The 15,636-nt window shown below is 32.1% G+C and overlaps 1 protein-coding gene across 1 annotated transcript in view; it reads left to right on the top strand.

Moving 5' to 3' along the window:
• Positions 1-15,636, top strand: part of LOC129233258 (pyruvate dehydrogenase E1 component subunit beta, mitochondrial-like) — a gene marked incomplete at its 3' end in the record, with an annotated part of 39,013 nt that overhangs the window by 8,386 nt on the left and 14,991 nt on the right. The window contains 3 exon segments of the mRNA XM_054867310.1: positions 700-807; positions 3,316-3,378; positions 8,754-8,789. Coding sequence (XP_054723285.1) covers positions 700-807; positions 3,316-3,378; positions 8,754-8,789 — 207 coding nt within the window.

Genomic DNA, 15,636 nt, shown 5'->3' with positions numbered 1-15,636 from the left:
TTCTGAAAAGTGCAGGGGCAAGACCCTTTGACTTTTGGAAGTGATCGGGCAGCCGGAGCCCCCCCCCCCCCGTATCTCACATATGGGCACTAAAGTGGTTCAAAAAAAAAATTATAGTGTAGGCCACCCCCTATGTTTTTTAGACTTACCAATAGTATTATGCTGTAAAAGTTTTAGCTTCTGACTTAAATTTTAAGAGGGTGCTCAATGACCCCTCACTTTAACATGAGCCGTCGCATAGAAAATACCACACGTTTAGAAACATTTAATTTCTCCAGCTGTTTTTTTGTAAATAATCATTTTATTGCAATGCATATATGCTTGTATATTATAATATGCAGCATTGTTTTTTTCAGTTCAATGTATTCTTTAACTTCCCTCACCATGCATGTGAAGTTCGGGGGGAGGGGGTTGAGCACCCTCTTTTCGTTGAAATAGGAAGTTAAAATTCTTCTAGAATATTACTATCCACAAGTCTAAAAATATGGGAGGGGTACCCCATTATCTAGAAGAAAACATTTTTTTAACGTGTATTTTTTAAACCACCTAATCATTTGTCTTACATTTAAAGGAGTCATTTTTCTATGGTCTTACTTTTTTCGATTGAAAATGACTGTCATTTTTCCTCAATGTTTTATCTGTTCCGATGAGTATGATGACAAGGGCATTTGTTTAATTTGTTGTGTCTGTGTGTGCAAGGTGATGGTCAGAGATGCCCTCAATGCGGCCATGGACGAAGAGATGGAGAGAGACGAGAGGGTCTTTCTGCTGGGGGAGGAAGTGGCCATGTATGACGGAGCCTACAAGGTCAGTGCTTTCCACCACGAATTCATATTTGTGAAAACAGTTAATGACAGAGCCAATGATATTTTAATTACAGTCGGACCTCCATATATCGAAGTAGCAAATTGCCGGAAAAAAATTCGATATATAGAAATTTCGATAGATAGAAACAATCTTATTTTATCCTATAAATCTACTAAAAACATTAAAATTAAAGCTAATTTTTGTGCATGAAACCCAATTTCTAATTTATACGAGCATCGGATTAAACGTAAGTTAATAACTGAAAAATGAACAGAAATTACATTTTTGTGCCTGCATACATCTTCATTCTTCGGCAGTTCAACTTGATTTGCAACATGAGGGGATTTTCGTTTTTGACAATGTAATCGAGAGAAAAGTAAAAAAATTAATCTACTTAATTTGAATGATTTTTACTGCAGCTAAAAAGACTAGGAATGATAATCAAAGGATAACTTGAAACTGATTTTCCAGTGCTACTGGTTACAACTAAGATTTGAAATAAACTTGAGCAATTTAAGAACTCCAGAACGGAACAACGACCTATCTACGCACCCCTCAAACCCAGATTTCTCATGAGTTTCTTAGCAACCTTTAGTAAACATAATTTTCTTCCTTACCTTCATTTTTCATGAGACAAACAGTCTAAAGTGGAAAAAAAAATCTACGAATTTCTCGAAAAAAATTTCGATACATAGAGGATTTTTTTGATAAATAGAAACAATTTTTCTATGTAATGAACATTGAAATTTGCTGGGATTTCGATATATAGAACATTTTGATCTGTGGAAGTTCGATATATGGAGGCTCGACTGTAGTTGTACGTTACTACAGTATAACCCTGATTTAATGATTGTCAAACTGGAAAAAGTTATCGTTAAATCGAGAAGTATAGACATTCAATGCAATCAAATCCAGACCAGTGAAATGTATCATTGAACTGAGGAAATCGTTAAAATCGAAGTTATACTGTATCACAATTGCGAAAACGAAACCCTTAAAAAAATGTTTACAAAAACGACCGCTTTCCTAAATAATAAAAAATCGCCCATTTTAGTTCATAAGCACATTTCTTGCATTTTGCTCTTTGTTTTAAAACATTTATTATCGGTTAGTGCGGTGAAAACTCTTTTTTTTTTGTTCTAGTGAATGTTTTAAGCCCCAAAGCAGAATACTTGAGAATGTTCTGAAACGTAAAATCATTTGATCAAAATTGTTCTGCAAGTACTTCAAGCATTGAATACACAGGCAATCAACGTGATCTTTCCATAAATTGATCACCTTAAATATAAATCGTTTCATAATGGAGGTTTTTTTTTTAGTTTTAAAACTTCACTGCTGCTACATATTTCTGTGAAATCTAAACCGATTGAAATTCTCCAAAAATATTTTATATGCATTCTAAAATGCATAAAAAAAAACAAAGATACAAAAATTTATAAAAATTCGAAGCTAGGTGTCAAATTACTATTTTTTTGGTTAATTTTACATGGCATGGAGGAGAATTTAAAAATAATGCTAACAAGTTAATAAATTACTAAAATAATAAACAAAATGCGTCGAGTTAGGGTTGCAAATGATGAAAAACTTCAAAACTTACTGAATAATTGAAATATTTTCAGGATGCAAAAGGATTGAATATGGAAAAACTCAAACGAGAACAACAATTTTGGTGATATGGACGTGTTTCATTGTTGACATGTTTCCAAAACATAAATTTTTGGAGAAAATTGCAGCTAAAAAATTAGAATTTAGGAAAAAAGTAATTAAAAGGGGAACCAAAAACTTTAAAAAAATTGGGATCTTTTTATATTATTTGCAATATGAAATTTCTGCTGAAAATCTACAAAAACTGCCGATTTTCTACTCTACAAATATCTTCCAACTCGAGATAGAACTTTGTACAAATTTTGCTGTTTTCTTTAAGTTCAAAGTAAATCTAATGTTTAAACAGATGATTTATCGAATTCAACATTTTTGGCGAGCTTTCTGCCGAATTATCGTAATTTCCAAAAATTTTTACATTTTCTTCTAATTTAATCAAAAAAACGTTGCAGAATTTGTGCAAAATTTTATCTTAAGTTGAAAGATATTTGCAGAATATCTGCAGAAATTTCATAGAAATCTGTAGAATTTCTGCAGAAAATTTGTCCGAATTTTCCTCTCATTTGAACAGAATTGTTCTGCAGCTCAGGCATCTGTTTTGCGACGCACCCCGCAAATTTAGTAGTATTCTGCTTGGGGGGTTTTAAGTTTTTAGGTCATTTTTCAGCATTTCAAAATTTATAAGCAATTCTTCGGTTTTCTTCATGATTTAAGATGCTTTAGTAATTTTTATAGCAACTTGGGTTTTATGAACAATCGGCAAATATTGCTTTATAACAATCCAGAAAACCCAGAGAATACAGATTTCCGGATGAGCGATCGTCCTGTGTATCCCAAGTAATTGGTTCTCTACTGTAGTATATGTGCATGCTTGCATCTCTAATGAGCATTTATATTTCATTACAGGTCAGTCGAGGCCTGTGGAAAAAATATGGCGACAAGAGGGTTATCGATACGCCCATTACAGAAGTGAGTTTGTCTTTCTTTTTTATTTTTTTTAGAGCTGAACAAAGTTTAAAATTATGTATCTGCCACATGAGCAGAGTTATACTTTTGTGTCTAGGGGGGCAAAGAACGGAAATAAAATTTAAGTATATTTTTTAATGCTTTTCTGAAAAGTGTCACTCAAATTTTGTCAGAAAATGTCTTTTATGCTCCTCTACGCTCAGGCATTTTTTCGAATTTTTTGAAGCGGGGGGGGAACAATACGAAAAAAATTAAAAAGTAATTTTTTTTCATAATTTTGCATTTACACAAATTTAAATATTTTTTTAGTGCCAAAAAATTCATTTCAGCTAAGTTGGTAATAAATCGTCTGCTGAGTAAAAAAACTCGTAAAAAATGATTTTTTTTAAATCAAAAATACTATCTTACCAGAGAAAAAAACGTAAAGAAAACCGTAAAAAAAAAAAGACAGGTCCTTCATGAAGCTATTGGGAGTGTAAGAAAAAAAATGATTAAAGATATTTTAAATAAATATTATTCAGTGCTAAACTGTACTTAAAGACAATTATATAATTTGTCCATGCTAGGGAATAATTTTTCAGTCTTGATCCAATGAGGAAAAAAGTTTCAAGCATTAAAGTAACTTTATGATAATTTAGACGCTGTTTAAACATAATTATTTTAAATAACTGACACTTGATATAACAATTTATGATGATTTTTTAAGTAAGGTTAGTCTTTGTCACTGTCTTCATTCACAATGACATTGACTTTTCATCGATGAATAAATGAAAGCTTTAAGCTAACATTAAGATAACTTTGTTATAATTTAGACACGGTTTAACATAATTATGTTAAATAACTGATAGTTGATATAATAATTCATGATGGTTTTTCAAGTTTGGTTAGTCTTCGTCAGTCTTCATTTGCAACTACGTCAAATTTTTCATCAATGAACAAATGACTCAATATTTTGGCAGGGTTTACTATTTTTGCCAAATATTGAGCATGACACTGAAAATATGTGTCAAAATCAAATGTCTCAAGCTGTATCATATTTAGCTGAGATGATGAATGAAGATGAAACAATTAAACTCCATTATGTCAAAATCACACCTAATATTATGAAACTTGAAGTGAGATCGCGACATAAAAAGTCAAAAACCAGGGTTCGTACGCTCCTTCAAAACTCCTTCATTTATAAAAAAATTTTGAAGGGCCCTTCAAACTCCTTCATTTTGGTTTTAACTCCTTAAAAACTCCTTCTTTTTTAGTTCAAGACTACATAATCTTCCTCTATGACAGAAACTTAAAATACTTCGATTGGCAACTAACTTCGTCACTAAAGCGATTTTAATGAAGTCATTTCGTGCATTTATTTTATTTATTTATTTTTTTGATTTAAAAATTGATCATAGTTAATTCACAAAAGTTGAAGGTGAAATTTTTATTAGAAAAATAAGGTGTTTCATAAGTGAAGTAAAAGATGCTTAAATGGTGCTTGGCTATTTTTTCAAGTTTTGTGATTATTGTTTTTTCCTCCACCACACTCTCAGCAGCAAAAGTCAGGTTGTCCAATTATTATTTAAATATTTAAAACTACATAAGTAGATGTACTACATTAAGTGATTGTGTTAAAAAAAAACAATTGTTTAGTTAATTGCAGTTATGATATTGTAAAAAAGGGTCATTCACGAGTGATGTCATGCTTTGAGGAGGAGACGGGCTCATGAAATTGTGACAAGGGGAAGAGAGAGCGTGACAAAAAGTGACATCACACAGTTATTGTAACAATATGTTTGTAAAAAATAATGACGTGACAAGGAGAGATTTGGAGTGAAGTGTGACACTTGGTGATAAAGGGTGCTGATGGTCAAATATACTGAAAAAAAGTGCGACATCATCTAATGACACTCCATCCTTCAAAATCTCATTTTACTCCCTCAAAACTCCTCCAAAACTCCTTCATTTTATTTCTGAAACTGAGTACGAGCTCTGAAAACACATCGTTGCTTTCTTGATTATCAGTCAGATGAGTATGACATCAGTGGGATTACTCGGTATTGTTGTGACTGTGCTAGTGGTAGGCGCACTGTCGGATGCTGCCCACACATTGCTGCGATCATATATTTCTTTCTCATGCTCGATATTTGGCAAAAATGGTACAGCCTTTTGAAATATTGAGTCGTTTGTTTATTGATGAAAAAGTCAATGTCGTTGTGGATGAAGACAGTGACAAAGACTAACCTTACTTAAAAAATCATCATAAATTGTTGAAAATTATTGTATCTAATGTCAGTTATTTAAAATAATTATGTTAAACGGTGTCTAAATCCAAAAAAAAATCACTTTAATACAGGGTTGGCAAGTTTTTGCCGGGGGCGGAAAAAACAATGGAAAAAACTACGTTTTTTACCGCCCGGCAAAAATAGGTTTTAGCCAGTTTTTGCCAAAGTGGCAAAAATAGATTTTGAGTTAACTTACGGACAGTTTTTTTTTCCTCTTATATAAAAGTAAAAGCATAAAAAGATTTTGATAAAATTTTAATTTAATTATTTTTATAGTTTAAAAAAAATTAAGGTTTAACTTACTTTTAAAGTTATGGAGCATTTTTACTTTTAAATTTTTACACATTAACATAAAATTTCAGTTTGTAACATCTAAGACAAATAATTAACTTGCAATGAAAAGGGGTAACTTCTTACTGATAATTGATAAAAGGCTTTGCCATTTTCTGTAGAGTGAGCTAGTATTACTAAATGTAGAGTGAATATAGAATGCACATATTGATCAGCTTTCTTTTTTCTCCTTTTTAAATTCTTCTCTTGGCTATATCCATTTTCCCCGTAAGTGAGAAAAAATGCATTATTTCTTTAGTGAGGAAAAGTTAATATTTTTCTATACTCAAGTAAATATTCTGTTATTAATTAAATAGCTTAAAAATCTTAGTGGGATAAAAAAAGTGATTAATTAAATATATGTATATATATATATATATATATATATATAATTAGAATTCAATCCTTTTATTAATTTACTAAGCTTAAGTAAATATTCCTTGTTTTAGCATTGAAAGAATTGGCTCATTCTGAAAAAATTGTTTTAACAAACATTTAAAATCTTAAGTTTTGCAATCCCAACATTTGTTTTTAATTTATTTTTCACCTTATAAATTAGAAGTAACATGGAGAGACATAACTAAAATATTAAAGTGCATTATTTATATTATATTGTCACTATTTCTTGATTAACAATGTAATGCTACTCTATTTGCAATTAAGTTTTTGCCAGTTTTTCCATTTTTGCCGGTTTTTTTCCATTTTTGCCATGGTTTTTTCCACTGTCCCGGCAAAAATACCTTTTTGCCGGCAAAAAACCCAACCCTGCTTTAATATTCGAAACTTTTGTCTTTATGCAGGGCCCAATAAGACTGATTTTACTACCGTTTTCCGGTACCTTCACAAAAATCCTATTTTAAAATTGGTACTTTCGCAAAAATTGAGTAATAAAATCAACAGCTTCACAAAACTAATTTTGACAATTGGCAGTCGCAAAAACAATAATAAATAATCAAAAATTTCACAAAGATGAGCATTTTAATTTGTTTCTCTGCTAAAAACAAAATTTACTCATAAAATAAAATGCTAAGCTGATTTATCCGCACAATTACTTGAGTAACGATTATTTCATAGTGTAATTACTCATTTTTAGCCAATTTTTCGCCAAAATGCATTTACGTAATTTTATCGCTATCTTTTGACATCTGTTTCAGAAAGGCGGTTTTTCTGACAATTTTTCCTGAATTGTACAAAGTGCAAAGCCTATTGGACTGAAATACGATGGTGTTTTTAGTATCTCTTAAGTTTTTTGTGTCCCCTCCGAAAATAAAACCAATTAGAAATAATAGTAGATGACTTTTACACTTTTTGAACTAAAATTTTAGATTGAATTTTTTTTTTTTTTTCAAAAATTATGATGTTCTTTTAAATGTTGAAAAGAAAAAAGAAAGACTTTCACAAAAATAGTATGTTGAAGCCATACTTTCACAAAAATAGGTAGTAGGGAAAAAAACCTGGATTGGCCCTCGTTATGGGATCCAGACTGAAAAATTATTCAAAATAGCATGAACAAATTATATAATCGTCTTTATGTACAATTTATAGCATTGAATAATACAGTAAAACCTGTCTATAACAAGGGGACTGGTGGCACCTAAACAAATATTGCTATATACAGGTTATTGTTGTAGACAGTTTGATTATTGCTGCTGGCATTTTGCTGGGACTAAGGAAAATATTGTTATAGACAGTATTGTTGCACACAGATTTTCCTGTATTTATTTTAAAACTCTTTAATCATTTTTTTACACTCCTAATAACTTTATGAAACATCTTAGTTTTTTTATGGTTTTCTTTATGTTTTTTCTCTGGTAAGATTGTATTTTCGATTTAAAAAAAATATTTCTTATGAGTTTTTTTTACTCAGCAGACAATTTTTCATTGACTTAGTTCAAATGAATTTTTTGGCAATGAAAACTATTTAAATTTGTTTAAATGCAAAATTATGGAAAAAAATCTCTTTTAAACTTTTTTTGGTACTGTTCCACCACAGTAAAAAATTCAAAAAAAAAAAAAAAAAAAAATCCTGAGCGTAGAGGAGCATAAAAGACATTTTCTGACAAAATTTAGTAAGTGATACTTTTCAGAAAAGTATTTAAAAAAAAATACTGAAATTTTATTTCCGTTACCAAAAATTGGCTTTTCGTGACTAAGTAACAAGTGAGAATCATGCACTGTAATTATGACTAACAATTTTTCATGTATTTTGTTCCTAAAGATGAGGAAAAAAATACCTTTCAATAATTTTTAATTTTAATATGAAAAAATAAAATATAAAAAACTAGATTTTTTTTGAAAAACTGAAAGGTCGTTTGAGATAAAGAGCTCAAAATTTGGCTAAATTATTTTTGTTTGACACCAAAATAACTCCTCAAGTGCGAATCGAAAAAGCAGCTAGGGCAGATTTAACATAGAAACCCGGCTACGGCCTTTAGTTGATTTAAGTCATTTGATTTCATGGTTTCTGATAAGAATATGATCAAAATAAAGTTTTCCAAGGGGGGAGCAGACCCTCAAAGGTTGAGAACCCTTGTTTTAGCTTGAAACTTCTCTGCTCACATTGACTTGTGCTGTTTCGTTTGTTGTTGCAATTATTATTTTTTTAATTAGTCTGTGCAAATCAAGCACTCTCTAAATACTAGTTTCTGTGGTTTATTGTTTATAAAATATTTCTTAAATTTTATAGATTTATTTATTTTTGTGTCATGCTGCTGTGTTTGCAAAAAAAAAAAAAAAAAAAAAAAAATAAACGAGAACTAATTATTTTCAAATTTTCTATAGATAGGTTTTGCTGGCATTGCTGTTGGGGCGGCTCTGGTGAGTTAATGAATTTGTCTTAGTTAAGAGGAAATAATTTAGTTATAGTTTTTTTCTTCTGATGTAATTGAAAAAAAAAAGGAAATGTGATGAAAAATCTTTAGTTTTTTTTGTTTTTTCAATTTAAGTGTTTTTTGACAACATTAGAACATTTTTTTCTCCTGTAAAACTATACAATCAAGTATTAAAATGTCAGTGACTGGAAAGTGCAAAGAAAGTGCTTTAAAATTTTATTTATTTATTTATTTTGTTGTAGAATCCTTGAAAATAAATAAATAAGTCTTTGGGGAAACTTCTTGAAAGACACTTCAAGTTTTCTTTTTATCAAGTGAGAACCATGCACTGTTCAAATGGCCAAGATGTTACTCTCTAGTTATCCATTTTCTAAGTCTTAACGAGGCAAACAAAAACAAGCTGTTTTTGTAGCGTCATTCTTCGAAAAGTGTAACTTTTCGGTCACATGCCTTTTTCAGTAAAAACTTTAAGGAACAATTCATTTAACAATGGTTTTTAATTTCATCAAAAATATATCTATTTTAACCTACCAACGGTTTTTTAATAATAATTTTTATTTCAGTATATTTTTGGTTCACAACATGCAGTGGCGTAGCTAGACCCGACTTTCGGGGGGGGGGGGGGTTACTTCTTTTATATATATATATATTTTATATATATATATATATATATATATATATATATATATATATTTTATATATATATATATATATATATATATATATATATATATATATATAAAATATATATATATATATATATATATATATATATATATATATAATCGCTTGGAATTTTTTCCTTCTTTTTTTTTTCTTTCTCTTCTCTCTTTTTTTTTTTTTTGAGACTAACTTTTCGGGGGGGGGGGGGGTTTGTCCCCAAAAACCCCCCCTTAGCTACGCCCCTGACAACATGTAAATTCTCACCTCCGTGGCATGTCGCACACCTGGTGTGACTGTTTACGTTGCTTAATAAATTGTTTAATTAAAAGTAAATATTTATTTATTTATTATTCCTTTCACAAATGTCTCAAATACTAATTGTTTAAGTATATTTAATTGTTTAATATTGCATTTTAGTTCATTTTTTTAGGATAAGTAGCCATGTCACACAATAAAATTCTCACCTCCGTTACCTAAACATAAAACCCCATTCCTCATTAACGCGTGGCAGTAATGACATCAAATTTTATTTCCCATGATACAAGGGAGCCCCCTTGTTTATTTTCAGCCATAGTTGAAGTTGTGAGATTTTTGTCGAAAAACAAGGAGATGGATTTTGCTGCAAAAACTTAGTGTGGTTCTTCTGACATCTCACCTCCGTGAACTTGAATTTCAGGGATGTAAATTAATGTAAAAAAGAAGTGAACATGTTTTCATATGCTTAACATGTGCAGATTGTAGCAACGAAAAAAAAAAATCCGTGAAAAATGTGTCCGTTTGGCCTATATTAATGGAAAATTCCTCTCCTCCATGACAGAGCTTATCAATGTCATTATTTCTGAGGTAAAAATAAATGGTGGAAGGAAAATACATCAATAATAGGCATTCTACCAAAATTATAAATTGCCAGTATATCCTCAAATTTTCTAAGTACTATTTTTTAACGTACATTTGAAACTACTAATGAAGCCGTACTTTAATTAAGAGAGCTTAATATTAAATTCCCACTAATCATTAAAATAGCTGATTGTTTGCACAATTAACAAAATTACTACTTTTATATTAAATTGACTTCAATTTTTTTTAAACATTAAAAGTTTTTTTTTTTTTTTTTATTTCTGTGAACAAGGCATTTATTTATTTTAGTTATGAGTAAAATAATTGGAACTTAGCTGGGCAGTTGTTTATGGGGACCTCCAATACGTAACACTTTTATTTAAGAAAAAAAGAAAACAGAAGGTTCCGAAATTGAAAAATATTTGTGTTTAAAAGTTACGTTTTCTGGAGAGTTACCCATTCATAGAGAAACAACAAATTTTCGTATCAATATGTGTTTTGTGGCATAATACTTCATAGGTTCAAGAATTTTTTATGATATTGTAAATAAAAGGGAGAAGAAGAAAAGAGAAAAAGGAAAAGTCATAACTTAAATAAATATAAGTCATTGCTGTATCCTCATGGTTAGAATTTGGTTTTCTTATTTACAGCCTTCAATGTAAATTACTTATAATTACAATTTGTCTTTTTCTCCCCCTCCCTCCCTTTTTGACAAGGTCATAAAAAATGCTTGAACCTGTGAAGAAAACAGGTTTATTTCGCTAGTTTCCCTCAAAACGTGTCAATCATTCGCCGTTGTTGAGTCACATGACTTGGAATCGTAGCCTCAGCTTTTGCTTAGCCAATGATTGGATTTGTTCCCCACATTTATAATTCCTGCTCTAAGGTTCATACGTATGGTTGTGTGCATTCGCTTCGAGCGAGTACGTTCTTCTCAATAGGATTTATCTTCCTTTCCCCACTTCTACTCACAGTTGTGTACACTCACATTCGCATACACCAAATTTTGGCAATTTTGCCACTAATTTGGTTTTATATTAACTAATTTTTTAGTCGGCAAAAAATAATAAGCGCGTGCTAACTGTCTACTTAAGTGCTAACATTTTTCTTTTCTTTCATTTCTCAGGCTCGAAGGGCTAAAAATTGAAAGTCGAACCTATCCTTCGACTGCTCATAAATACTTAAATGTCGGCGATACTATCACTGAAAAAAATCACAAATCGCTTAAGAACTTGAACTCAAATTATGCACTCGAAATCCTCGAACAGGCCGGAAAAGGCAATCAAATGACACTATCCATTCATATGGACTACTTTAACTACTCAGATTATGACGCCAAACAACCTGTCCAAAAAAAAAAAATCACTTTGACGAAAAATTCGGGAAGCGAGCTGCAAGTAAGTTTTCCTCGTTTCTTTTCTTCTTCAATAGTAATATTTGTGGCTGATATTTCTCGTGTTAAAGTTTTCGCTCGTAGAAAATTTCAGAACGCCGTCAAACTTATGAATATTTTGCTTTTTTACAATCCCACTTAGAAATGCATACGTTCTTTTGCCACTAGAAAAACAAAATATTTTTTAAGTTTTAATTCTTTTGGCATCATATGAGTCTTTTCGAAATACAAAGGGGAGTTGACGAACCTGAATTGTTAGCGTTCCCTTCAGATAGCTCTAACTACTATACTTTACACATTTTCTCAACACTCAGGCTATTTGTTTTACCTTCTGCACATAATGTTTCCAAGTTACTAATTTTCTAACGGAGAAGAGGGGATTAAATTAAACCACCGAATGAAAAACAATATCCTAATACATGAAATACACCACTAGCCAGTGTTGCCAGATGGTCAAATCTAGATTTCCCCAATTCCCTCCCAACTTTTCCCCAAAAAGCGATGTTTTCTATCAAAATTCCCCAAATTAAAAAATTATTTTTCCACTAAAATTTTCATAAAATGAATCTATTTTCTCTGATATTTTTGTCTCTTAAAAAATGCTTTTTCTCCAAATAGCCAAATTTTCTTATAAAATTCCCCAACTTTTTTTTTTCTTCCCATTTTCACTTTTTTTTTTGTCTTTATCTTTTTTTTTATCTTTACTAATATTAAAGTTGATGTCTGTTACGAGCATAGCACCTAGACCGTTCGACTGATTTTTGCAGTTTGTAGCATGAGGGTGTGCACCTTTAAGCAATTTTTAAAAAATTCGAATTTGTTCTTTTTCTATTCCAATTTTAAGAACATTTTCCCGTGCAAAATTATCATGAGGTGGACGACTAAATTACCAAGTTACCATAAATTCTGGTAACTTGGTAATTTAGTCGTTCCACATTATGATAATGTGGAACCGTGACGTGGGCGAGCCAATTGGCTAGAAATTCATCACGCATTATTTGTAAATATACAGGGGAACCAAAATACCTTTTAATTTTCTACTACGGGCAAAGCCGTGCGGGTGCCACTAGTCATGAACACAAGCGCCTGACCGAGAGATAAGAAATAACCAAATTTTTTTTTCTACTCGCATTTACTACTCTGCTTATGTATGTGCATTTAAAGTATGATTTTTGTATATATTTATCCAAGAACATTCTTCATCGCACTTATTTTTGCCTGTTTCACGTATAAACTAGTAACTCATGCAAGACTATTACTGCAAATTCCGTAGCATAATATTCCGCATAATACGAAATGCAAATTCCATAAAGTTGAGCAAAGCTGAACCAACGTTGTTTAAATGAGACTAGCAGATGTCAAGACGCAAATTTAATCGCAATTTTTTCCCCCCAGGTTTTCCCCAAGAAAAAAATTTTTTCCCAAAGATTTCCCCTCAAAACCCATTTCCCCAGAGAGCACCAGATTTCCCCAAAACTGGGAAATTTCCCCCAATCTGGCAACACTGCCGCTAGCTCAGTCATTTCCATCCGAGGACTGCAGTTTCTTTCGGCACTCATCAGCCCGGCATAGGAAAGCGACCGAGCTGGAGGTGGAAAACCTCTCAAAGAAGCCAAGAGTGCCAAACTGGTAGCTAATATGGAATTAGCAGAGACCAGACGAGTGACCGGAGCAATGGTTCGTTTCTACTTGTTGCTTCGACTTATTGCTTCTGGTCACTCGTCTGGTCTCTGCTAATTCCATATTAGCTACCAGTTTGGCACTCTTGGCTTCTTTAAGAAGTTTTCCACCTCCAGCTTGGTTGCTTTCCTATGCCGGGCCGATGAGTGCTAATAAGCACGAAACTGCAGTCCTCGGCTGGAATGGCTGAGCTGGCGTTGTATTTCATGTATTTCTATCTTAGCCCTGGCTAATGGGCGGTAACTTAATGAATATCCTAATGTCTTGGTTTCCATTGCTTGTAAACTTTGATAAAACTAAACTCAACGGTGTAGTAGATTATATATACCGATTCCATTGTACGTTCAAAGGGATAACCTCATCTTAAACCTCAAAGTATCAAATCTCTTCCAAATCATGCATCGCCTACTCCTTACTTATTCAAAACACAAGAATATTATTCACGCGTAGGCCTCAGCGCCAAAAATTTAATGCTACTGAATTACAACCACAAATTTCCCTTTCGTTGAAATATTTTTACTTTTTCGAATAGCGGAATTTTGTGCTTATGATTGCATGTTACATCCAAGAATTCATAAGATCAGTGGCGTAGCTAGAGTGTTTGCCGCCCGGGGCAGTTCTTCAAATTGCCGCCCTTTCGTTGTGAAATAGCTATTACATAAAATTATCAAAGGTGTTTAAATTAAAACTAGCAATTTAATTGAAGAAAAAATAAGACTTAATTATTCTCTATATACTTTCAAAAGGAAAGAAAGGGGGAGGGCCCGCAACTTGAAGAAAATTGCTCAATTTAAGTCAAATTCCGCAATTTTAGTAAAGTTATTAGAAAGGGCGCGTTGGGTGAGCTCCTGATTTTTTTCAAAATTACTCTCTTTTAGTATTTTTTTGTTGATGTTAAGGGATCGTGAGCAATGAAAGGAAATTTTACGAAAGTTTAAAATGCAACCTAGGCTACGTAGAAAAAGTCAAGGAAATCGGAAAAAATCGGATATTCAATGCGAAATTTTTCTGAAATATGCAATTTGAAGCCCTTCGACTTTGAAAACGCAATTGCATGCCTATTCTAATGCAGTTGTAGGCGTTAGGGGAGAGAGGGGCACTGAGGTTTCTTACTGAAATATTTGTAAAATTGAAATCATTTTTAAGGGTATCTTTGGTGGTTTGGTTGAAAGCGGAAGGTTCAGGTTCTTTCTTTGGAAATTTTTCGGCACCGAAGTTTCAAAAACACAGTTCAAGGTTGTCTTTGCTGACGTTGACGGGTTCCCTAATATTTTTAAAAAATTTTGTTAAACCAGGAGGTTCTCTCCTGAAAAATTTCCGTAATTGACGTCCGACTTCGGGCTCCGTTTTATAATGTTAGGAGGAAGAGGGTACAGAGGGAGGTTTCCCTCTCGAAATCATTCTTAAGGCCAAAGTTTAAACTATATGTCAGAAGGAAGGGTTAGCCAACTTTCTTACTCGCTCAAATTTTGGGCTATCTTTGGGGACGATAGAGATGGGGTGAAGAGTTCTTCCCTCGAAAATTTTTTAAGTTTTCAAAACGCAGTTTTATTTTTTGGAGACGTTAGGTGAGAGGGGGAGGGCGATTGAGTTATCTCTCTCGGAAAAATTTCAAAATTGAAATCCTAAAAAGGTATTTCAAGTTTTATTTGATCACGTTAGGAGATCAAGGACAGTCAGGGTTCAAATGCTGTTTTCACAAATTTGTATTGAAATATCAAAGCTTTAAAAACGTAATTTGAAGCTAGATGTTGAGACTTTAGAACAGAGGGTGGGAGTTTTCTCCGGAAAAGTTTTCAGAATTAAAGGCTGAAATATGTACTTTTCTGCTGTGTTAGAGGAAACGGTAGGGTTAGAGGCTCTAACCAAAAATTTTCCAACATTGAGGTCTAAAAGCGTATTTTCAAACCATCTTGGGTGATAGCAGGAAAAGGGATGAGATATTAAAGCGCTCTCCCGCCTAAAAACATTTTCGCACTATTAGACTACAGACTGGGGGTGGAAAAGGTTCCCAACCAAAATTATTTGAAACTGAAAATACTTTTAAAAGCATTTTAGACTATGTTTGGATAAGTTGAGGGTCTGAACCAAATGTTGAAAAATGAAATTCGCTTACCTTCCATAAGGAGTAGACTAATATGTGATCCAAAATTATCGGATAGATTATCTACTCTCAAAAGCAAGAAAACGGAAATCCCTTATACTTCGTTTGAAGAAGAGAGCTCTTGTAAAGAGAGGGAAATCAAAGCAAACTATGAAT

This window comes from Uloborus diversus, unplaced genomic scaffold (assembly GCF_026930045.1).
Source record: "Uloborus diversus isolate 005 unplaced genomic scaffold, Udiv.v.3.1 scaffold_295, whole genome shotgun sequence".
In the NCBI taxonomy this organism is placed as follows: domain Eukaryota; kingdom Metazoa; phylum Arthropoda; class Arachnida; order Araneae; family Uloboridae; genus Uloborus; species Uloborus diversus.
This window is presented reverse-complemented; position numbering and strand designations above follow the sequence as displayed.